The sequence below is a fragment of the Patiria miniata genome, unplaced genomic scaffold (assembly GCF_015706575.1).
Source record: "Patiria miniata isolate m_02_andy unplaced genomic scaffold, ASM1570657v1 HiC_scaffold_24, whole genome shotgun sequence".
NCBI classification, from domain to species: Eukaryota; Metazoa; Echinodermata; class Asteroidea; order Valvatida; family Asterinidae; genus Patiria; species Patiria miniata.
Genome location: NW_024037063.1, coordinates 13,709,736 through 13,735,469, shown reverse-complemented (window position 1 = coordinate 13,735,469; position 25,734 = coordinate 13,709,736). Strand labels below are relative to the sequence as shown.

Genomic DNA, 25,734 nt, shown 5'->3' with positions numbered 1-25,734 from the left:
GTGATTTAGAACGTCTATTGTTGAAATACAACTCTGATCTAATGACCCTGTGTGCTTTGAATGCCAATCCCATCATGCCTGTTTAAAGTGAAAGGCAGAAGTTGTTTTCAAGAATACAGGGTGAGTAAAAAAAAAAAAACCCAAATGTTGGGACCATTGTTTTAAGGAAGTTCTGCATGTAGCATTTTCAAAATCTAGGATATGAAAGCCCAATTCATAGGCTTTCTCTTAGTTCAAGAATCATTCAAATCACTCATGCACTTTTCAAGTGACGGAATTTTAAACACGACCACCGTTTTAAGGTTCTGTCCACGGATCGCAAAAAAGTTCAGTGTTCTTTCAGCAAAACAAAAACAAATCACATAAGGATGTGTGTAAATTGTTTTCGTTTTGCTGAAAGAACGCACATTTTGGGTTTCGTTTTTTTTTTTACTCACCCTGTATAGACTGACCTACCATTACTTGGTAGGTTTGTGACCATTACTGAGATAGTGACCCAAACATTCACAGTTCACTTCGATAAGATGAACTCATCTTCAGTGACATGTTCCGAAGTTTACATAACACACGTGTGCAGCATGAATTTAAAATCATGTGGTGGACACCTATGCATGGAAGTGTCCCAGTAACGGCGAAAAAAAAAACTGCACAGTAATGATGAAATTGGATGCATGCATAAAGACAAAAATCTTCTGAGTGTAAAATATAAATTAAGTTTCGAAAACTGTTTTTTGTACCAGTTTATAAATAAAGGTGCTCTAAATAAAAGAACAAAAAAGTGAAATCAAATTAAATTAAAGAAAACAAAAGAAATACTTATCAGCAAAATTGAGAATATAGGTTAATACATATTAAAATACAATTAGTGGTTATGCAATGCAGCCTATTAAATGCCTGTAAATAAATAAATATATTAAAATATAAATTACTTTGAACACACCTAAGCAAAATCTACCAGCACAAAAAGACCAAAACAACCTGCACATAAATCGAGTTGTCAACACAAAACCAGCAACAAAAAAGTGAAAACAAATTCCACTGTCCTACATACGGTAAATTATACGCAAGTCTAGGGTGCATATGCCAATTCTCAGAAAGTCCAAATATTTTCAAAAGTTAAGAATGACACAAATTCGCATGAGCAGATGAGGGGCAACAAACAAAAGAAAAAAACAAAAGTAGTTCTACTTGTAAAGTTGTAGAAAATATTTGTTAACTGTCTTTTGTATGTGCCCTCTCTTCCCTACCAAGCAACTTATGCCATCCTGAAATTTTGGGGAAAGTTATATCCACCAAAGACCTAAAACTCATGTAACTCAAACAAAAAAGTTTGTCTTTTTTTTCCTGCAAAATTCAGCCGACACAGTGTTCGGTTTGATGTTGACTGTGCATTCAAACTCTTGGCATCTGTTCGCGTTACACTGTACAGGGCGAGTCCAAAAAACCTGCAATAATGCAAAGGATCAATCCTGTTTTTTTTAAATTTACCAAGATGAAGTTTTGAACTTTTCAAATTTTGTAAGAATGACATATTCGTTATTAACCTTGTGTGAAAAAAATGATGTTAATTGCATTTACCCTTTGTCTTTTGTGAACTTTTTTACTGCGGTACGCGATTAACGTTTTTGTCCACGAGGCATCAGAATTCGGCATAAGAGCGGGAACGGTACAATAATGACATTATAGACAACACAGATTTAAAACTGACTCAACCTTAGTTCAAGCTTTATTTTTCTGTTTCACTTCTTTGTGTCTATGCAACTTTTCTCTGGGCTATACTTGTAGTTACTGTGTTCTTCATTGTTCACACAATTGGAGCGCTGCACTCTACTTGGCAACCCTGCAAGGCAATGCATGTCTCAGCTCTAGACCTCATGGAAAGACCGGCTCTGGGGGACACATTTTGTGCTAATGCAATTTTTAGACACCTCGTGGACAAAAACGTAAATTGGGTACAGCAGTAAAAAGGTTCACAAAAGACAAACGATAAATGCGATTAACTTCATTTTTTTCACAAAAGGTTACTCACGAATGTGTCATTCTTACAAGTTTTAAAAATTCAAAATTTCAACTTGGTTATGAAAAACAGATGGCTGCTTTACATTATTGCAGTTTTTTTTATTCACCCTGTATAACAAAAAGAGACAACAGTTTCCATATGGAAAAAGAGGTACTGTATTCTGAACCCTAACAAACCCCATCCAGTCAAACTCCAACACCAGGGTTTGTTGGAATCTGTTGGAGTGAGTACTGCACTAGTAAACTGATTATGCTTCACATGGGATCAGGCATACCACCATAATCAGAGTCCAACAGTTTGGATGTAGAGTTTATACCATGGTGTTGGAATCTGCAGGAGTGAGGAAGGCTCCTAGTACATGTGCAAATCACTCTAGGGCGTTAGGGTTAATGTTTCTGACACTAGGGGCACTAGTCATAGTGGCCTCTTTGTTTTAAAGTAGCACATTTGCCAACAAAGGCCAAGTTCGGGCAAGGACCATTAGTCGACTAGTGGTTGATTTTTGACGTACCTTATGCCTGCGCACTAATAGCAACGTGCGAACGCCTCTAGTCAAACGCTGGTCAAAATGTCATCGCAAAACTTCTGGATCTTGGCTCCCTGCTGTACGTTATATGCGCGCGGCTATTGGTTACCAGCGATGCAACCAGCCCCAGTAGGTTGGTTCCAAATAGTCGACTAGCGTAGTCAACCACCGTCGACTAGACAGAGTTCGGGCAAACGTTAGTTAACCATTGGTCAACTATAGTCCTTGCGCGAACTTGGCCAATAGTTCTTGCGCAAACTTGCCCTGATGACGATTTTGTTGACAAGAATGCCCACGATAACATTTTTTTGCTATGAAACATAACATTGTCTGTTATAATAACTTCTGAAAAAAAAGCTCCTGTAACTACCCAGCATTTTTCAATCTTGAATAACCATTTACAACACTTTTAAAACTTGATTAAATACTTGTAAGGCAACTTTGTTGGAAGGAAAAACAATATAAAACCCGTGTAAAATCCATTAACTTCATGCAAGAATTTGTGACATCAATCTTTGAAAGGTCCTCACGCAACGACAGAAGGCCGAAAAAGGATACAATATCACTGCTCTATGTTCCTAATCTCCAAGATCATTTGAATTGCGGCCATTTTTGAGGTATTAAAATGGCTGCCAGGGCAAAGGGTCTATATAGTGTATTGTCACATCTAACAAGTTTTCTGAATTTTTTGTAATTTTTTTTTGCTCACCTATAATTCTGTGAATCCTATTAGTAGAACAGTTTCCTGTGAGCAAGTATGCCAACAACATTCGTCTTCCAGTTAAATTCAGAAACAAAATGCCACGTCCCCTGTTAAAATTTGGCAACAGCAGAAAATGTATAAATATGTTGCACACCAAACCTGAACTGAAAATTTGTTACTCTTTGTCATAACTTTCACTTAACTATTTTTTCAAGATACAATAAGATTTCTGTTTCAGGAAATATTTTAAGTTGTCCTGTTCTTATGACTGTCCCGCATCAAGTTATTCATGTTAATTATGTACAATAAATTTCTTCTACAAAATTTGACCGATTAAGTACTAAAAGCACCATTATTATAAAGAGTAGTATATAGAAGTAAATACAAATTGATTACAATGTTAAAAAAGGTTAAGTGCATTAGAATTCAAGAAATTTATGCATAAGTTATGCCCATTTGTAAGGCTACAGATAGAGTGGGGGAATATAGGCCCCTGCAACCCCCCCCCCTCCCCCCAAGCCACCCCTTGACAACAGATGGGAACCAGTCAGTAGCAATCAACATTACATGAAATTTTGGCTGGTAACACATCTTTGCTTTGCAAAATATTCCAAATGTTTCTGATATGTGCTTAGCAACTCAGTGAAGCTGGCTCCTGGCCCAAATTCTTGGAGAGGCTAAGGTTGCAGACTAGTGAATGAACTGCCATAGATCCCAGTGATAAAACCCCCACTTCCAAAACTCAGGAAAAATTCTCTCCAAGGTGTTTGAGACACACATCAAATTAAATCTTATTTCATCATCTTTAATTTTCTGTTTAATTTTCTTTTAGGGGGGGGGGGGGGGGGGAAATCCAATGACTTTTGGGAGAAATATCCAACAAAGATGATCACCGCAAAAATAGCCCTGAAGCCCATCGCCATTTTGAAAAATGATACCTACGCTCCATTGAAAAAGAGAGCAATGTAAGGGCCCAATTTCACCAAATTTCACCGAAATACGAGCTTGTGTTCCTGTTCACGGCTTCCACCCTTCTTCTTTACAAACCCGCAAGTCCATGGCCCACTAAACACTCTAATAGCAGAGAATTTGAGGGCATGCAAATTGTGATTTGCCCAGCGCAGGCAATATTCGGCCTATTTACTGGCCGGCAACCCTCATCACAGCAACTTGCTTACCAGAAAATGCAATGCTATGTATAATGCTTGTGACTGGATCCCAGCTAATTCTTGCTTATCACAAAAAATTGCATAGCCGTATTTTCTGCTTACCAGCTCAAGGAAATAAGGCCCTGGAGTTGGCCACAAGATTGGCCAGAACTGCAATCGAGTCTACCACAAGCTCGGTCACTAGCCAGGTCACAAATAACAGAAACACTGTTGTCACAGTTAATTTGAACACGGATCCTCTGCACAAGGATAAACGACTTCCCCAAATATCTTGTTAGATGCGTGATGCGGCACTTGCCCATCGTGCGTTTGCATGCGCGAGTCTCGGCGCATGACTGCAGTCTTTCAGTGGTCAAATTTCTGTCAGGACGCCGGCTGTCGGCAATCATGGCATGCGCATTGTTTCACATGTTCTATGCCGAGGCATATCACGCATGTAGACCATCCGTTTCGCACATTTTGTACACAGGCTCAGATGAGTCGTTTATCCTTGTGTAGAGGATCCGTGACTTGAATAGCTTGCGACTTGAGACTGGATCGGTCCTGTCGTCGAGTCCATCACAAGTCCTTTCACAAGTCCTTTCATAATGTCCAGTCACTAGTAACAGGACGAACAATGATAAAGGAATGCTTTTATAGCAGTTCAGCTGAGTAGCTAGTGACAACTTGAGACTGAAGGACTTGTGATGGACTTGCAGGGACGTGTGGGGACTGTGATAGACTTGCAGGGACTTGTGGGGACTGTAATGGACTTGCAGGGACTTGTGGGGACTTTGATGGACTTGCAGGGACTTGTGGGGACTGTGATTGACTTGCAGGGACTTGTGGGGACTGTAATGGACTTGCAGGGACTTGTGGGGACTTGTGGTGGACTTGCAGGGACTTGTGGGGACTGTGATGGACTTGCAAGGACGTGTGGGGACTGTGATGGACTTGCAGGGACTTGTGGGGACTGTGATGGACTTGCAGGGACTTGTGTGGACTGTGATGGACTTGCAGGGACTTGTGGGGACTGTGATGGACTTGCAGGGACTTGTGGGGACTCTGATGGACTTGCAGGGACTTGTGGGGACTGTGATGGACTTGCAGGGACTTGAGGGGACTGTGATGGACTTGCAGGGACTTGTGGGGACTTGTGATGGACTTGCAGGGACTTGTGGGGACTGTGATGGACTTGCAGGGACTTGTGGGGACTGTGATAGACTTGCAGGGACTTGTGGGGACTGTGATGGACTTGCAGGGACTTGTGATGGACTTGCAGGGACTTGTGGGGACTTTGATGGACTTGCAGGGACTTGTGGGGACTTTGATGGACTTGCAGGGACTTGTGGGGACTGTGATGGACTTGCAGGGACTTGTGGGGACTGTGATGGACTCAGCTACCACACTGGACTGATTGACTTGTGATTGACTTGTGAAAACTTGCAGTGACTTCTGACCGACTCGATTACAGCTCAGGGTGGGGCTGTACAGATAGGCGTAGCTTGTGTGAGGTCAGGGTGAGGAGGGGCAGCATATCAATCCAGGGTAGAGCAGGTAGAATTCTTCTTTTTTTTCTCCGCAACTATTGCCAATCGGTGCATCTATCGCAGCCACTTCCAGCGTGAGGGCGCTTCTGATGGTTTGGAAAGCACGGCTAAATCTTCAGCACTGGGTAGAAAAAAGGTGAACAAAGTTATCACTGCAACTTTCATTATCTTTAAAAGGATAATATGTAATGACCTTAAAATAGCAAAAGTTTCACTCAAGGATTTCTTATAAAATTTACCAAAACCTGAAAATCCAAACCCTTGAGTTATCTCTTATATCGAATATCCTTTTCTTTTTGTTTCTCTTTTCAATGATTTTCTTTTAAAATTCATCCTGATGAATTCCTTCATTTGATCTGTCCCATATCCCTCAAAATTCTACCATTATTTTGTTTGATCTGCGGAGTTGAGACACGACTACTGGAAATGTAACTAAATAGACCTTTATCATGCTGCCACCATTTCAGTCATGTTCCCTGTATCCAAAAACTGTACTGAATGATTATGTTTTTTGTGCAAAAAAGAACCAGACTATTTTTCCTTCCTGCCTCACTTTGGTTACGTTGATTTGAATGGGAAAAAAATCAAGATGGCCGCAACATGATAATGGTCAATGTCCCAGTTTTGTGTGAATATGCAGTTTTAGATTTGGTAGATTTGGGATGCTCTTAATAAAATAAAAACTATATTCATAACATTTACATGTATGTCAAAAATTGATATCATCCTTAAAGCAAGTATATCCTACATAAATTCATTTTTCAAAATTACTTGTTAGTTCTTGCGAAAGCAAAAGTTAGTTTTCAGTTAGTAATCTCAGCATTCAAATAATTAGTAAGTTTAGCTGTGAAAAGAAAAACTATTTATACTTAGCATTTCCTCTTTGGCATACAGGAACGATTTTAGAGCAAAAAGAAATGTGTTACTTCTAATGCAATGATCATGTAAAAGTACATGAACACCAGGTGACCCAAAAAATGCAACCCCGAAACATTTGCCTTTTTCCCAAAACGTGATCTGATGGTGCTTCGAACAGTGAAACATGTTACCGTTGAAATATTGTCTTTTATTTGTGCAATTTCTTAAATATTTTGACATATTTATGATGCTGATAAGGTTTAAAATTGGACTAAGGAGGATAAGATGTATGTTCAGGTGGAAAATAATAGGTATTTCCATCAAATTCATTTGTACTCTTGTCATATTATATGCCGTGTCGTTTGTAAGGATTAGGCCACAATGTGCTACATGAATTTCATACCCGAGTACAGTGTAATACTATTGGAATGGACCAAAAATGAGTTTTGTTACATACATGTAATTGGCATTTTTCTCAGCAACCCAATGTGCTGTTTTTGTGATTTTTTTTCTCCAGTATTTGAAAGAAAATACACTCAGCTTTAATCTGATATCCAAAACATAAAATTTCACAGATCACGTTTTTGAAAAAAGGCAAATGTTTGACGTTTGCATTTTTTGGGGTCACCCTGCAGATCCATGCACAATGATAAACATACATGGCATACAAATAAATGGAATGGATTGTACATGTACATGTAGCTTTCTCTTCTACACATGTACATGTGTATTATGTCAGTATCTGATCATATCCTTTCATTTTTCCCCCTTTTTTTCCTTTTCACGGTTGGTTGAATGATTCATGATCTGACACAGCTGTTCTCATTAGATATATTATTGTGCATTACATGGTCAGCATGTGTATTATGATATCAGTTGTGCAGTTCACCATATTTGCCTATTATATTTAGCAATGTAGGTGCTTACATATTGAAGCAATAAAGGGAATACATGAAAAAGGAATTTGATCTTCAATACATTGCTTGCAAATACTAGTCGCTATTGGCATGGAAATGCCATATTGGAGCAAAAACCATGCAAAGTATTTCTGCATCACAGTTAAATCGGGGTTTTAGTTTGAATGGTGTCTGGTTGTCAAGCTATTTTGGACACTACTTGGCTATTTTTGGACAGTAAATGCATGGAAAATTAGCAATTGTACACCCGTTTTGCAATTAAAAAGCTAATCTGTATGACATGGAATCTGAAATTGGGTGTGGTCGTATAAATTATGGTAAATATTTATGTAATTTCATGGGTGTGGTCAGTATCCCAAACTAGATTTGTATGGTATGGAATCTGAAATTGGGTGTGGTTGTATCAATTATGGTAAATATGTATGTAATTTCATGGGTGTGGTCAGTATCCCAAACTAGATTTGTATGACATAGAATCTGAAATTGGGTGTGGTTGTATAAATCATGGTAAATATTCATGTAATTTCATGGGTGTGGTCAGTATCCCAAACTAGATTTGCATGGTATGGAATCTGAAATTGGGTGCAGTTGTATAAATCATGGTAAAATTTTGATCTTCAATACATTACTTGCAACTAGTAGCTTTTTGCATGGATGCCATATTGGAGCCAAAAAAAAAAAAAAAACCCTATTTCTGCGACATATATGTAAATCAGGGTTTTAGTCTGAAGGGCATATAGTCGCGTCTTTTGGTCACCCTGAAGGCTATTTTGGACACATTTTATTACGCAAATACAGTAAAGGCATGAAACATTAGCAATTGTACACCCTGTTTTGCAATTCAAAGCTAATGTGAATACCCATGTTTTTTTTATACGCGCCACCATAAATTTCTCACTTTTTCTTAGGTATTGGGAAAGAATCCATTGGCATGACCACAGCTTGCCAGTTTGACCTCTCTTTCCATCAACTCATCAGTGCGCAGGCAAAGATAATTGATCCGTTTTAATGCAAATTTGTAGAGACCGGGCAACTTTACGAGAGTTGTATGGTATGGAGTCTGAAATTGGGTGTGGTTGTATGAATCATGATAAATATGTATGTAATTTCATGGGTGTGGTTTACTATGGGTGTGGTCAGTAATACTATCCTAAATTACATGTAGTTCGGCAAAATTGGGTGTCATGTTAAAAATAAGTAGGTGCAGTTTAACTGATTAGGTTTGGCAATTAATGGTACGATGACAGTCTGTTCTTGGAGGACGTGGTTCCAAATAAACTCATGTATTACTGGTTTTCAATGTTACTTTGCAATTAATGGGTGGGGTTACTTTTGATGAATATGTATTTTCTGCAGTCTTCAAAGCGGAGTATGGTTCAAATTATGGTGAATTTGTCTTATATGAAAGTTGTGGGTGTGGCTTAATATCGACAAAAAAGCCCAATGACTCATTTTAAATGTGAGAAATGATAGGCAGGGCTTGGTATGGGAGTGGTTTTATTTTCATTACTGCACAGACATCGTGGAATGAAAATGAGACTGGCTTTGCGTTATGGGATGGTTTGGTATTATGGGAGTGGCTTGATATTATGGGAGTGGCTTGGTATTATGGGATTGGCTTGATTTGATTGGTATAACTTAATATAATGGGCATGGCAGAATGATGGATATTATGTATAGCTTTGTTATGTGGGTGTGGTCAATTAAAATGGGAGTGGTTAACTGAATGTGGGCGGGGCAATGGTTGAAGTGACTGGTAGACGGAAATCCTGTAAGTGCATACCTGTATGCTCTGAATTGTAGGTGCTGGTACCCATACGCGCTTTGCGTGTCTTGAACGAGAAAACAGACACAAATATTTACATACATACAATGTACATTTGGATAACTCAGGCACAACAGAAAGTGGAACACAGGAAAAGAAACTGAGATGAAGTTGACATTAAAGGGATATTACAGCCAAGGATACGTCAAATTGGCGTAGAAAACGTTAAATGATATTAAATAGCAGAGCATTTAAAAGTAGAATATAAACGTCCACACAACCATCCTTTAAAATGTGGGCATATTTGTGTTATTCCTGGGAGAACCATGCACGAACAAATTTCGGGGGTCACAATTTTGTCCCGAAGAATTGAGCTGTGCAGTGCTAGTTCCAGCCGCACAGTGGTCGCCTTCTACGGACGGGTAAGAAACAACATTTGTGTACTAGTGCTGTTTGTAGTTTATGTGACACACACAACATGTGTCGTACATTGAATGAAAACGACAGGAAATACTTATGCGTACACCGTCGTGTCTGATGTAAACAACCTTTTTTTCCCCGTCTTTTCTTGGGAACGGTGAGACATTACATGTAGGTTAGTTTCCTTTCAACTAGACCTTTAAAATAGTACAAGTATTCAATCCAAAACATGAAATTTTCGGGCATTTTAGGCCGTAATGCCCCTTTAAACTTGACTTACATTCATTGTACATGTTCCAACACATGAAATATACAAAACAATTACGACAAGGTAAAACACACACGTTGGCAAACATTCACAAACACAACGATCAGTATTCAGTAACTTGCATACAGTTAACTGTCGAGGACAAAATCTCCCTAGCTGAGGGGTCTTTTCAATTTGAATCTGGACGGGAGATGGACAGTTTATATTATGACTGTGTTTGCTTGCTCTTAATGTGGGCTCATGACAAGTTTCTCATCTTAATATCTTGCTCAGTATTTGTAAAGTATGGCGTGTTTACGTATGAGTATTTTGTTTCTGTTTAAGATACATAATTGTAAGCAGAATGATGGGAACAAATCTCATAAATTACATGTACTTTTTAGAGTCTTCCTATTTCACATAAAAAATCTGATGTACAATTTTAACCTGTTACATGTTGTTGTTTCAATTTGTGAAAGATTGTCAAATACCCAAGTGGGAAGATTTAAGTTTGTAATAAAGAATAGCTTTAATGTTTTTTGTTTTATTTAAAACATTGCTAATTTTAAAATGATTAAAAATAAAATAATTAAAATACTGAATTCCTGTTAATCTCCTTAATTTGCCCTTATGATTTGTTTGATACAATACCGACGAAGATACTGTTCCTGTATTTGCACATTTAATGCTCCGTATTTTCCATAATAAAAAATAAGATTTGACAAAGTCACCCTTTTTTTTCGAGGAAGCACCAAGTGGACTTAGCTTAAATGATAATTTGTCACACACCTGTTTTGCTGTTGGCTTGGTTGTTTTGAGTCCGTCAATTTGGTAAACATAGAGGCAACCTTTAAGGAAAACAAACTCATTCAAGTTTGGCATCTATGCTTTTTATTTGACATTTTGGACAAGATCTAAACTACTCAGAAAAACGCCAACTACATGTACATGAAGCGCCAACTGTATATGGACTCCCTGCAGGCACTTTATAGAGAACATACTCAAGAAGCTGAGGTACGGTGAGAGCGCAAAATGAGTGCTAAATTGGTTCGCAAATTCCTCTGACTGAGCTGACCGCAAGCACATGGCAGCAACTGAGCTAAAAATTATCCTTCAAAACTAAAGAGTGCTTTAAAGATATAGTCCATCATTTGTAATTTGTGCATTTTGTTCGTTTGAAGCAACAAAAGTGTTCAAAACCTAATGAAGGATACTGAACAACTAACCTGATGAAGTTTCAGCTCAGCTTCAGCTGTATATTCCGAGAAAAACAGCATTCTAGGATCTCAATTTCAAATCAAAAGTTGCTGAATCATGTTTTGAAATGTTTTGAATTGCAGCTATACGCGATGTCTCAAATTATAGCAACCGCACGCGACTGTGCATGTGGTTTCACATGGAGTCCATACACAGAAGTTAACACGGGTGAAGCGAACGAACATTTGAAAAGCCTTTGGGTGCGACTTTTAAGATTTTGGTGGTTGAGCCTACAGATGTGCATCTAAAGATACTGGAAATGCTTAACACAAGCAAAGCTACATGTACCACGTAGGAAGGGAACATCTTTGGATGGTGCAATTTTCAGAAACCAGTGCCATACATGTAGGTGAGGGAACAGGAGCCCCAGGGGTGGGGGGTGGGGGAGGGGGTAGGGAGTGGGGTACAGGCCTCCCCTTGTACCTCCCCCCCCCCCCTCCACTTAGAATTTAGAAAGCTTGTTTTGTTAGAAACCCTTTGATTCCCTACCCAGCCCCCCCCAACCCCATCACCACATGTCCGTTGCAAATCTGCTCAAAGTCAGACAGAAGGAAAAGTCACCAGACAATGACAAAAGTGGCTACTAAAACTAAGTTGGAGAAGACCATATCACCTCATGAGATTAATCTTATTCAACTAGCAAATTGATTATTTAAACCTAACTGCCTGATTCAAAATATTCATTTTGCTTTAAATTGATAATTCTGGGTGGAACTTCAGCTTTGATATAAAAAACAAAATTGAGTATTTACGTACACTTCAATGATGAACAATTCAAGTGTACGAAGGGTAAACTATAATATGAAAAATGAAAAGGATTTCCCCACATACAGTAATTTGCTTTCAGTTTCTGAAAATACGTTTCATTTTGGTGTTTATTTTTTGTAATGTTCTCAATTTTAACTTGTATTATAATGGGGCTTTTCCTAAAGGCTGTAGCTTTCCTAATGGAAAACTAAACAGTGTCCGACGTTAGAAAATCAATATTTTACCAAAAGAAAGAAAAATTAAATCAACTGGAATATACTAAACAAAGAATATAAATTATGCAAAAGGAAAGTACATTGATAATGAACCTTATAGGAAAATAGAAAAAAATTCTACATATGTCTTACGTATGTCTATACATGACATCCTCTCATGCATACAGGCAAAACAGAAATAAAACATACGTTATTAACACTTGCTTTGAAAAAAAAAGTAGTTTAATCGATATCTGAGCCAAGTGCATGCTGTACATGTAGGAGAATGACAAAATTTTATTAACTTAAAACACTGTTTAAAACAGAATATCACTTTTTATAAACGTAACAAGTTTCACTTGAACACAAAAAAAATTATACAGCATGGAATGGGAAGGTTTTTTTTCCCGTATCAAATGGGGAAGTGGGAAACATCAAAGATTGTTAGAGGCATGCTGATTTAGATGACGACATATGGTCACTGAAACGAAAGACAAATAATATTTTGTATCAAGATGGACAAAAAATCCTGTTAAACAGAAACCTTTAGAATAATATTCAAGTAAAAACTGAGAAGTTGTTATGTGACTGACAGTACACAGTTTCACTGTTTTGAAAGCATTATTGGGGTAGGGAAAAAAAGGAAAACCAGATTTTGTGCCTACTTTTTCTCTTCAGTTTATTTTCTCCTACAATTTAAAAATGATCTTTTCTCCTTTGTTCAAGGTTTTTGGGCAATTTAGTTGAATCTCCAGACAAAAAATACAGTACACTGTCCTTTTAAAATGATGGACATACTTTTTTTTTTGGGGGGGGGGTTCATTTTATCACCACCTGTACCCCTGGCTTCAAGTTGTGAGATATAAATCATGGATTTATTTATTTTACTGTTAATGAGAAATTTCAAATTAAAAACCTGAAAGGCCCTGGTCATCACCAATAAATATGCTAATTTCTTTGTTACACAATGATTTTAAAACTCCTTCCCATTTAAAAGCTAGACAAATTATAGGTAGGGAGGGGGACAGGGCTGGTTGTTGTTAACTGTGCTTTGACTGGATGAGCTCGCATTTGATTGGTCAAAGGGTCAAAGGGTCAAAGGGTCAAAGGGTCAAAGGGTCAAAGGGTCAAGGTCAATGGAACAGTGTACTGCAAGTGTGTAGAGCATGCATAATATTCAAGGTTATTGGGCAGATGTTAGAAATTGTTCATAGTTTACTGGAAAGACAGCTGGCAAAATTAATCTGAAAGGAATTACAAAAAAATTGTTAATGGAGAAGATGCAGAGACCATTCCCATGCGCAGTCAGACAGGTGCCCTGTTAAAAAAAAATGGAGGGTTCCGGTTCACATACAAACTGTAATCGGTGGGACTGTGCCATTCACTGAGATAGGGAAGATCAGACATCCTGGCCGTGGAATCCTTTGGGCACACTGCGGCTGACGATACGCGTGGCCGTGGTGTAAGAACTCCCCGAGCTTCGTCTGGTGGGTTCTCGAGGAGAAACTCTGGACGTTTCTTTGGCGGACTCTCTGCCGGATTCTCTAGTCGTGTCCCAGGCCGAATTTCTGGCCGAATCTCTGGCCGAATCCCTGGCCGAATCCCTGGCTGAATCTCGCCTAAACTGTTTGTTTTTTTTACAAAATTATCCAAATAATATCATGAACAATGAATGAAAAACAAATATGTCAATGTAAAAAAAATATATGTCAATGTAAAAAAAAAAACACCAAGGACTGGAATCACTGGATTAATTGTGAATTAACCAGGGATCCAGACCAGTAATAATACAAGTTTATATCAGAACAATAGGCAGGTTCCCTAGTTGGTGTTGACACTTAAAGTTGACAATTTGCAGCTTTAATTTAACATGTAAAGTATATACGAACATGCCTGAAGGCAAGTTCATATAGGTCACTATGAAACTATCAAATATTTATGTACAACCAGGAGCAGACATTTATTTCTGCTAAAGACTTAGGAAAAGTACTGGTACATTGACAGAAGCTTTATGGTCGATGTAATTCTGAGCTTACATGTAAGTAGTATACCTACTAGACATTGACATTTCTTTTAGATCAACATCTCTTCGAAGAAATTGTGTCACATAACAGCAGTACAGCCTATATATCAAATTTTGACATTGTTTCTTCAAATTTTGTATGTGATCTTAATAGAAGTAGATCCAAGATAGCTGAAAATGGGAAGGGATATATAATCTCCAACATAATAATCTCCTGCTCTTCTGGTAACTTTGACACAGCAGTGCAATCATGCACAAACATTGTTAGCAGCCACTCACAACAGAATAGTTGGGCTGGATTGGTTGCTATGCATGAAACATGATCTCTTGTTGTCAGATATCTTATCCAATACTTTGATAGCAAATTAAAAGTCAAATGATTGCACAAAACCATTGGCAAATAACAGCGAGATAAAGAAGTCTTGTCACTGCACGCACTGATGTGGTTTGGAAGGGATGGGTTCTGTCTATACATGTAGTTGTTTAATTTTTCATAACATTTTATGTAAGATATGCTTTTCCTTGACTTCGTCTCAGCTTCTGCTTTATTTTTTTCCAGCTCCAGGCTTATAGGAAGCCTGCTAAATATCAACCAACTGAATATAAACCTTGTTGAAAAGTTGAACGTGGAAATTGACTGGAGCGGTGGCTTGAACCTGCGACCTCCGGATAACCGTTCCAGTGCTCTACCAACTGAGCTATCTAGCCCTATGTTGGCGGTTCCCCAATTCGTCAATATCTTTGTTCAGGGGCGCCTTGCCTTGCATGTTTATGACATAATCTCATGACTCTATGAGAGCAACATTGACATGAACAAATGTAAGTTAACAGGTCAGGGAACTAGACTCCTACATGTAAAATCTTAAAGCAACAGACAATGACAAAGTTCAGGGTTTTGGTCCCCCCTCAGGGGTGGATCCAGCTTAGGCTCAAGGGGGGGGGGGGGTAGCAGTTAAGGATGGGGGTTTGCAGGCATGTGCAACGCTTTTCTGCATGATTTTCTTAATTTTTTTTGTGGCCGGGGGCTGGGGGTGTTGGGGGTATTAGACCGCCTTAAATCCCCCTATAAATCCACCACTGCCTCGCCCTCCCATGTCCCATCTGTGGACTGTGCTGCCCTCTACTGGTGGTGGTATTAAGATATGCGAGACAACCTCTGCGACACACACAACGAAGTGCTCATCATAAGATGCTTGGCCAGCCATGTGTGTCAAATACAACGGCTGCTAAATAAATCTCTTGAGAATCGATGTGCCATTTCATAATGATGTGCCATTTCATAACACTCTACTGCCTCAGTTTTTTTTACGTGTACATGGACACCTCCCTTATTGTGGATAATTTACACTACAACTTAAATATTTCGAGAAATATAGCAGCTTTTTGCCATTGAGAGAAAGAAAAGTTAAAGATACTGAGGCCCTCAAATGACTAACACCTAAGAATTGTTAGATCATAAAATGGATAAAAAAAAAAAAACCTTCGTAATGTCCAGTATAAAATTGAAGATGTACATGTACAATGTGTGTCATTTTCTAATCAAAATGCAGCCATGTAAAAGTCAGGCATGCAACTGGAAATTTAGAAAAGACGAGGAAATTCCAAACCACACAAGACTTTGTACAGTGTTTTTCATTTTGTAATGGCATTCATGAGAAGGGAAAAACGAGGAAATCAGCGCAGGGAAAGTTGCATGCCTGAAAAGTATATATTCCAAGTTGGCATCAAAGTAAAAGTTTCTGAAAATTTCAACCCTTAATAGGAACAATGCCAAACAGGAGAAAAATAGTAGCAAATTCTTGGTGCAACTTTCCCCTAACTTTTGTCGTTAATTGGTGTCATACACGTAATTTTGAAACTCTTACTATTAGGAGCCAGAAAAAATTACATATCGTATGGTACCTGACACAATGGCAATTTTAAAGACATAGTGTCCCTGCTCAATGCAAATTTGCTTTTGTTCTACCGTATAAACAATTTTGTTTCAATTTTGTATGTTTCATTTTATTAGGGAATTTTTTTTTTCTATTTTGTGCATATCCCTGTGAGATAAGGCTACATTTTTTGGGTTGCTTTATCTCTATAATGCACAATGATAAGCCTGAGCTATTGTCTGGCTGCAAATTATTTGATATTTCTCGTGAAATTATCAACACGGGCAATTTCAATCCATGTCTCATTCAAAAGTGAATAACTTTGTATTACTGCAAAGATAGCAATTTACAACAAATCTTGTTTGGGGGAAAACTCAAAAACAGTAGGGACAGTATATTGAGAAGCAAAGAGGGAAACAATAGTCTGATAATGATCCTGAAGTCTTGGGTTCTATCCTGAGCTAAATCAGACTGGTCCGGACTGTCAGGGATCACAGCATATGGGTCTGCAAATTGCTTCTTGGCAGGGGTACAGGGAGGGAAGTGGAGATGGAGGGTATGGGGGTAAGGATTTGTATGTTTAGTATGTTGACAAAGGCCCATTCTAGACGCCGTGCTACTGCCGCGCCGAACTTAATTGAAACGAGTTCAGCAATTGCTCGCTAAAGCACTGCAGTTGCTCTAAACGTAGAACTGTTTGCATTTGGAGTAACTGGCCAGGTTAAAGCAGTTCAAGCAGTTCAATGAACTTTCAGCGCTATCAAAATATTTGTGCCAATATCACTCCCCTTAGTGCACGTACGCGAAAGACGGTATTGTGAGTGTGCTGCATTCCTAAAATGTTAGCCCCAACTTGGAATTGAATTCGGGCGATTCACAATGCAGTGCGCCACCAAGAGTTTGTCACAGAGAGTTCGTTTTTCAAGGTCACGGTCGACAAAACATGGCCCATTTGAACGAGTGTTAGTAGAAAACTTGAGCTAATTTGTTATAGATTGGGGCAAAGCGTTCTGCCGCCTTACAAAAAAACTCCATATTGATAAAACGAAAAGAAAAGGGCAAACAGATACTCGAATCATACGCTTACGAACTTTCTGGCCGGAAAAACTAACAATTTCAAATGTCCCGCGCTGCGAATTTGTCGACCATCTCCCACAATGCACTGGGAAAAATTAACTCTACGTGGCAAACTCTTGGTGGCGCACTGCATTGTGAATTGCCCGAATTGAGTTCGGAACGGCAATGGCACGGCGTTTAGAACAGTGCCATGCCACTGCCGTTCAGAATGACAATAGCATGACAGCCCTGTCGAGCCAAAGGTTGGCGTCGCGCCTAACTCAATTTGCCGAGCCAATTGGTTCTAAACGCCATGCTATCACCAAGCCAAATTTTTAAAAGTCAAATTAATTCAGTTCAGCACTGCAGTAGCACTGCATTTAGAATGGGCCTTATACAGGGACCACAATTTGAAGCATTTTCTGAGGTGATGATGCAAATGTGTGCATGTCCTTAAATTTTTGCAAGTGGTGTAAACGACCTTTTGGGCAAAGGTGCATACATGTACATGCAAGTGTAAAAACCTGTGTGCATGTGGGGTGCCACCTTCATAAAATGGCGTTCAATTGTGGTCACCAGTTTATTTTATATCAAGGTGTTTTATGGAAGATGGAACAAATAAACCTGCTGTTCTGAATTTGTTTCTTTTGTGTGCTACATGCTTGTTACCCCTGTGGTATTAAATTGATTACTGGTCGTGCAAGATTAGAAAATCATAAAAGAATAATTCAGTTTATTCTGAATCAATTGATTATTCAAATAATAGAATCATAAAGGAAGCAAATGTGCTGATATGCAAATATGACTTTACAACAGGTAAAAGTTTTGTAAAAAAAAAATGCTGACTATGCATGAAGCTTTGTGGCGTTCAAAACAAAACAACTGCAGGCGAAATTATGTATGCCTAATTATTGAAAATCTCTTCAAAACATTTTGGCCTTTGCTGGTCAGTGCTTGCCTAGTACAATGGGCCTTATGCACGAGTTGGCTATTTTTGTCATGTTCCCTAAATGTATTTTTATAAATTGTGAACTGTTGAATGGCATGGTGCCAGACTATTTATTCACTATAGCCACTTTCATTTTTTTCACAAATTTTAAATTATTCATCATAGCAGACTGGTACTATTTTGTAACGTCATTGCTTTCATTTCTCTACACAAGTTCCAAAAATGAAGATTTTGCCTCACTCTCAATCCAATATGGCCGACTCGTGAATGAGGCCCATGCTGCTCAGTATGTGTGTACATGTCCATAGTTGAAAGATGTTGATGGAGCATGGCTGAAGTGATGTCGTTTGGGAGACATTTTAGGTCAGGGTTCATGAGATCATGGACTGACTACATTGTGTTGACAGACTTGGCAGTTCCATGCATATTAACACCAAAATTTTCATAATTTCTGACATTATCATGCTTCGCATTCCAAGACAAATCATACAAATCATTCCAATGTACGCAATCAGGATGCAAATTTAAATTCATATATACCAACTCAATTTAGAGTTGTTTCTACCAAATACTTGGATTTCAATGAGTAATTACGTAGATGCGAAAAAAAACCTCCAAATATTGAAATTCAATTGAATTTACATTATGTTTGAGCAAGAACTTGAGAAACATTTGTACCACTTATTATTTTTTTCATAGTGATCTACATGCATACATTAGCTACAGGCAAACTTTATGTTAAAGAAAAAAGTGGCAATTTTAGCACATTTAGTGCCTATAAGAATAGAATTATAGAAACCTATAAGAATCACTCAGAAGAAGAATTTTTTTAGCAAGCTCAACAGAGGGGGTAGTGATCCTCCTATTAAATGCCTAGGTCGGTTTCTGGTTACATTGGAGCCCCCAAACTGTTTGGACTTTTATGAGAGATCACTTTAACATCGCCTAGCTTGAGGCAAAACATATCTACATCAGGTGAATGTTTGCAAAATTTCAGAGTAGAAAAACAAGATTTCTATAAAAACTGCTATTGATTTCATGTCAGTTTTACACAAACGTACATCTTTGACAGGCAATTCCCGGTCAGTTTTTGCCAACAGAGGTAACTTAGCAATAAAAAAAAATGATATTACGGTTTTTCTCATACTGAAGTAATCAGAACACAAGTGGTCGATTTTGCACATCATTTGAGAAAGGCTTGAACTTGGGGTCAAGCTGTTGCTAGGCAGTTGCTAGGCCCATGCAGGGTCTTGTAATTTAGTTTTTAAAGTGTGTAGAGTTTCAGTCTGTGAGTCATATTGTCTGGTTTTCAATTTATAAGAGACGTAGAAAAAAAACCCTGTTTTCTGAGGGCTTTACGGCTACAAATTGATACAGAAAGGTTTGAAATATGAGTCAACAGGAAAAAAGGAAAATAAGTTCCACATGTGCAGAGCAGAAGTACTCCTCTTTAATTTTAAGAAAATTTTTAAGAAATTTTGCAGAATTTGAAAAGAGAAAAATCCTGTTTCTTAAACGCTGGTTCATCATTTAACAAATTTAACAAGGAAAGAATATCCGAGACCTCAACTTTTGATACTCTTTTGCAAATATATTTAGGTTGGGAACGAAAGGCAAATGTTTTGCGACAACATATCTGTGATAGATGAGATATGACATTTTTTTTTTTAAACTAGGTATAGGCTACACCTACGGTAGTCTATGTACATAATAAGACCATGGCAAAAGCCATGGTCTGTAACATTTGAGCAGATTCGCTGATTGATTATGCAAGACAACCGCATCTTGACCTCTAGATTTTGACCAATCAGTGGGCACTTTCTATATCGGGTCTTCGGTCATTCAACGTTGTCGCGTCATAGACATGAATAAAAAAACCATACACTAGACACAGCAACAAAGGCTGTGGTCAAGCGCTCTGTATTATGTTATGCAATACGCGCCTGGCTGTTGTTGTATTACAAAAAACTGCATTCAAATTGACCAATCAAATGTTTAGTCTTGATTTGGGAATGAAATGATGTCACGATTTAGTAAAGTCAACTCTGATTGGCTGAGGTGCGAGATCGCATAAATCTGCATGCTTTGACATATCAGACGTTATACAGGAGACTTGGCTCCGTGGATAACGGGTGATACTCAGACTAGGCTACCAATGAAACAATAAAAATGCCTGGGATAGCAGGTGATAAAACAATGACAAATCTTGTGTTTTAAAAGTTAATGGCAACTGTGAAGCATGATGTTAATGTTAATGGTGAACAGATGATGTTATTATTGCAAACATTAAAATGCACGATGCTGTCAATGAGTTCGAAAGTGTAGCACCCAACACCGTCTGCAGCTAAGGGCTTGTTACTTCAGAATAGTGCCTGACTGATTTCCTCACATATAACAGACTGAATCTATGGTTCTACCCAAAGGTATATTTTTAGGTAACACATGACAAGTAAAAATATTAAAATAGATACATTGCTTCAAAATGCACTTTTGGCCAAGTGCTGTGGTCCAGTTTGAATTTGATTGTAATGTGCTTTTTGTGGGTATTTTGGTGCAATTTATCTTTTTGAGGGGAAGTACTTAGCAGGATGTGGATGAGAACGAAGACCAAACACTTCAAATATGCTTTTTAGACATTATTTTAAAGCATGGACAATTGAAGGGAAAAAAAATGTCCAAATTATTCGCTGGTAAAACCATGCAGTTTTATAATTCTAATATTGAGATCAATAAATATGCATATACTGGGAGATGACAAACTTCAAGTTGAGCTGATGGCATTTTGACGAAAACTGGCCTCTTTGCAGCAATTCCAGAGCGAGCAGCTGATTTCCAGCAATGGTGTCTTCCAGCTTCCAGAAAAAAACGTTACTTCAGATGATTGTTTTCCATCATTTCAAGTGTTTTCGGATGGGTTTGCAAGTGCGGAGACGTCAGAGTACACAAATAAATGGAAACAGTTCTTTCAAGGTTCTTGGTAAACACTGCATATAAGAATCGTTTAATTACACTCAAATGCCATATATGAATGCAAGGAACATAATATTGCAAAATGCATTTATAACAGATGTTTCTATTTAAGATCTTTGATGTCACATTCGTCCTTGTATGACAAATTTCATCCTAGTACGACAAATTTCTTTCCGTCCTACTTTACCCCAAATCTCAACTTAATTGCAAGTTGTTTACATTTCTTGAGCTCATTTGATTATCTACACGTCACGTACATGTACGTCAACGACTCTTCCTTTCTGTAATCAAATTTGATACAGTCAACTATAATTGAGCTCAGTTACGCACTGGATGATGTGTATTTGGGATTAATTTCCAAAATTCGTTGAATTCAAGGACCTAAGTTACGGACCAATTTGCAGAGTACATTGTAGTTACCAGTCACTATGTAAACAGCCCCTCCCCTCCCACCAAAAAAAATCACATTTATGCAATGTTTCATTTGATATACTGGTACCTTTCCTATTCCGAAAACATAGTTATATCACACAACTACAGGAACAGAACATTATCTGTGGGCGCACAATGGACAATGAACACCTTTCAGCAACGAAAACGTGAAATGTAATACAATGAACCCCAGTGTACCGGTACTTACAAAAAAATGTATGATGCTCACCAAAAAAATGGTTTGGTTGTTCAATAGTTGGGCACTTGGGGAGCGAAGTAATGATACAAACCAAGGTGGCAAAATGTTCAACCAATGATACAGAACAAGCCAGTTTTCTATTTTGGTTACAACCAATACAATGCACTTCTGGAAAATGTAAGCAAACCAGAAAGGTAGAAGTTCTCACTTCTTCACTGGTTCCCACCTATAAATTCTCTTTTACATGTATCTGTTAGGCAAAACTTCTCCTTCCTTGGTACCCACACTTTGATCCCAAAAAAGATGATCAGCCAAGGGAACCATTGCTAATTTGCACAGCGCACTTTTAGTTTGTGAAAAAAAATCTATTTGAAACATGGGTAATTTCAATTTTTTTGTAATAGACAGAATTAACAAGACTTATGTTTTTGGCAAAGCAGCCATATACATTTGTACACTTGCTCATTTCCTTCAGTAACCCCTATGGACATACACTAATACAGGGTGATTAAAAAAAAACGAAACCCAAATGTTGGGACCATTGTTTTAGTGAAATTCTGCGTGGAGCACTCTCAAAATACAGGATATGATAGCCCAATTCATAAGCTTTCTTTTGGTACAAAAATCATTCAAATCACTCATGTACTTTTCAAGTTACAGAATATTAAACTGAACCACCGTTTTAAGGTTCTGTCCACGGATCACAAAAAAAGTTCAGCGTTCTTTCAGCAAAACGAAAAATCACAAAAGGATGTGTGTGAATTGTTTTTGTTTTGCTGAAAGAACGCACACCTTTTCTGTGATCCGTGGACAGATCTTTAAAACGGCGGTTGTGTTCAAAATTCCATAACTTCAAAAATAAATTGGAATAATTCTTGCACTAAAAGAAAGCTTATGAACTGGGCTTTCACATCCTACATTTTGAAAGTGCTCCATGGATGCAGAACTTCACTAAAACAATGGTCCCAACATTTGGGTTTTGTTGGTTTCTTTTTGACTCGCCCTATATTCTAAAATTAGCTCAAAAGACAGCACATTCAATGTCGATGAATAAATAAAATATTTGGATTTGTTACGTTTTTTTTTTTTGTAACATGGAAAAAATGGTGATGACTCGTTTAAATTTGAAGTTAATCTTCACAATTGCAAAATTTGGAATTGTGACAATTTTGGAAATCTGTTCATGTCTTTTGACATGCTATAATTTAAAACTCCATGGGTGAACATCTATATAAAAAAAAATGTAATTAGGGTATACATGTAATGCATGTTAATAAATACACGTAGGAATATAGTCTGGAACTTACGCAGGCTACATTAATCAAGAACTCTATAGCAATCATTAAAATTCAGAAGCATACACTTAATAACATGTACTTTATTTTTAATATTGGTAAAAAAGTTTAGGACTGCACACACATACACATATACATACATACAAGCCTAGATTTTTTAATAAGGTTACATACATGTACATGGGTACGGTGTACATGTACTTGTACATTAAAAATGCATTTATTTGGATATTACAAACGTATATGTAAACACTGTAATTGAGTTGTGGTTATATCAGATATTATAGATTAAATTCAATAAAAGGGAAGATACAACATTTGCAAACATCAAAAAAACGAAATGATCTAATTATCACATAAAACCTTACTGGATTGTTGGGGAATGACAGCCTAAGCATCCTGTAAAATCGTGGCTCCTGGTGTGCTGACATTTTCAAGAAAAACTGTATTTTTCCAACGCTGGTCGGCCGACCAGCGCTGGAAAAAACTGGCTTTTTTTCAAAAACTGCTCCTAGTTTTTCATATTTAGCTATTCCGCATTTTCTTTGCAATTGATTACACACCTGTGAAGGGGTACAAGCCTGCTAGACTGATTCTTTGACTTACAATTCCCCAAAGTCTACAAATTGCTCTGTTTCATCTTAAGTGGGGTCAGGGAACCAGACTACAAGAACATGATTGGTTTTCTTGGTTTTTCCAGCATCTACAAGCCCAAAACGTGAAACAAGTCAGTTGAACAATATTTGCTATAACATACTAATCCTCCAAATTCATTTATTTCTGAAAACTGCAGCAAAAGCAAATGTTGTACATTCCCTTTAAATCAATATTTGGTCTTATAATTTGTAAATAATTATAATGCACTATCCCATACTTAAAAATGACTAAATACATTAGCCTTAGTGTGAAAATTAAAAATTACTGGGCCTTTAAAAATGAACACTTCTCTTCAGTGCTACTTTTTTCTTCAATGAAGTCGCATTGAGATTTGCGACTAAAATTGGTGATCCATCTCTCAAAAAGGAGTAAGAAAACAAACATGTTTATTTTCAAAGCAAGACTGTTTAGCATTTAAAATAGAATCCACTATGTGATCACGTGGACTTTTTTTTTAAATTTTTTTTAATTATTAGCTTGCAGCTTAAAATCTTAATTACGGAACAAATTTCCAATTAACTAAGTTTTTTTTATTTGCTTGTACACAAGTAATTCTCAGTATTGCTTTGTCATTCACAATTCACAATTAACATTACGCTAAATAAATGAACATATGTGTACATGTGTCCAATTGTAACTGAGTACATACAGTGCCTGGCCTACACATGTACATGTACTGTGCATACATGTACTGTACATACGTGTACATGTTCAATCCTAGGTCCAATGCTAAATTTACTAATATCTTTATGTACTGCTTCTGCTTGACCAACGTCATTGGGGCATTTGTGCACTTCCTTAATCAAAGAGCTAAAAACCGTCCTAAATCTGCCAAAAATCCAACTTCCAAAAATGTACGGTGCACTTGATATGTAAAGACATTTTGAGATAATTTAAACAAACAACCATCCCCCTCCTCCTAGTGGTGGGACTCAAATCCAGATTTTTTAAAATTCGGTTTAAATCCGACTTTTCAGTTTTGATATTGGAAACCAGATATTCTTAACCAACCTTAAAAAAATGAGCCATCCATTTTTGTGACACAGGCTAAAGAAAACAACTAGAACATGCCCAAATTTGCTCCATGGTCTCTGATTGTAACTGAATTCACTTGCTAGTGGTCTTCTTGGTTCACGAATAGCCTGCCCATTTGACTGATCAGAGAGTTCCCACCCATTTTTTTCAAGACAGCTCTGGAGTTTTTTTGTAAAGGCCCAGTGGTCATTGGATCCTGCAAACTATACCCAATCATTGGGAGGGCATTGCATACAGCATTGCATTGCCACTTTTCGTTGGCATGACTGAAAGCTGAATGGGAAATTCTGATGAAATTGGATAACCGTTATTCAGTTTGAAACAATTCGGATAACCGGATTTTGAAATCTCTGATTTCTCCCACCACTACATGTACCTCCTCCCAACAAAATAACTGGAGCATCAATCCCCTTGCCAAGTACATGTACTGCACGGGATGTGCTGTTCCAATCAATCTAAATACTTCAAATCCTGGTCAGGATTTCGATTGATTCAGGGTTATTGGGGTTAATATATTTATGCCTGTCCAAAAATATATTGGCTAAGGCCAAAAAAAAAAGGTTCTGCTTCCGATTTCATGGCATTCAAAAAGGTAGGTACCTGGTAGGTAGGGAATTTTTTTTTTTTTTTTTTTGCCAATTTTTGTGTGTGTACAATCATATGGAGGGGTCTGTATGTAGTCAAGGGTAAAAGGTAGAAATCGATGGTTTGGGGTGTTTTTTCCCTCATTTTTCCCATAAAAAAATTAGGGTAGGGGCCGTCAGAATAGGGTAGGTAGGGAAACCGGAAGCAGAACTATTTTTTTTTGCCTAATAAATACATGTACATTTTTGCTTGGTGTACATTTAAATATTGCTTTGTATCAAGGTAC

General features: G+C 37.7%; 1 protein-coding gene across 7 annotated transcripts in view; it reads right to left on the bottom strand.

The window, feature by feature from the left end:
- Nucleotides 1-5,726: 5,726 nt before the first annotated feature.
- LOC119732701 (protein bicaudal D homolog 2-like) overlaps nucleotides 5,727-25,734 on the bottom strand; it is a 35,543-nt gene continuing 15,535 nt past the window's right edge. The window contains exons 4-6 of one of the 7 annotated variants that reach the window (XM_038206348.1): nucleotides 10,944-11,002; nucleotides 9,506-9,554; nucleotides 5,727-6,068 (exon numbers count right to left, since the gene is read on the bottom strand). In XM_038206348.1, the coding sequence (XP_038062276.1) occupies nucleotides 6,063-6,068; nucleotides 9,506-9,554; nucleotides 10,944-11,002 (114 nt within the window). In that variant the 3' untranslated portion in view covers nucleotides 5,727-6,062. Of the gene's footprint in view, nucleotides 6,069-9,505; nucleotides 9,555-10,943; nucleotides 11,003-13,727; nucleotides 13,998-25,734 lie in introns of those variants that run through there. The other 6 variants (XR_005271582.1, XM_038206347.1, XM_038206349.1 and 3 more) reach the window with 6 other exon arrangements.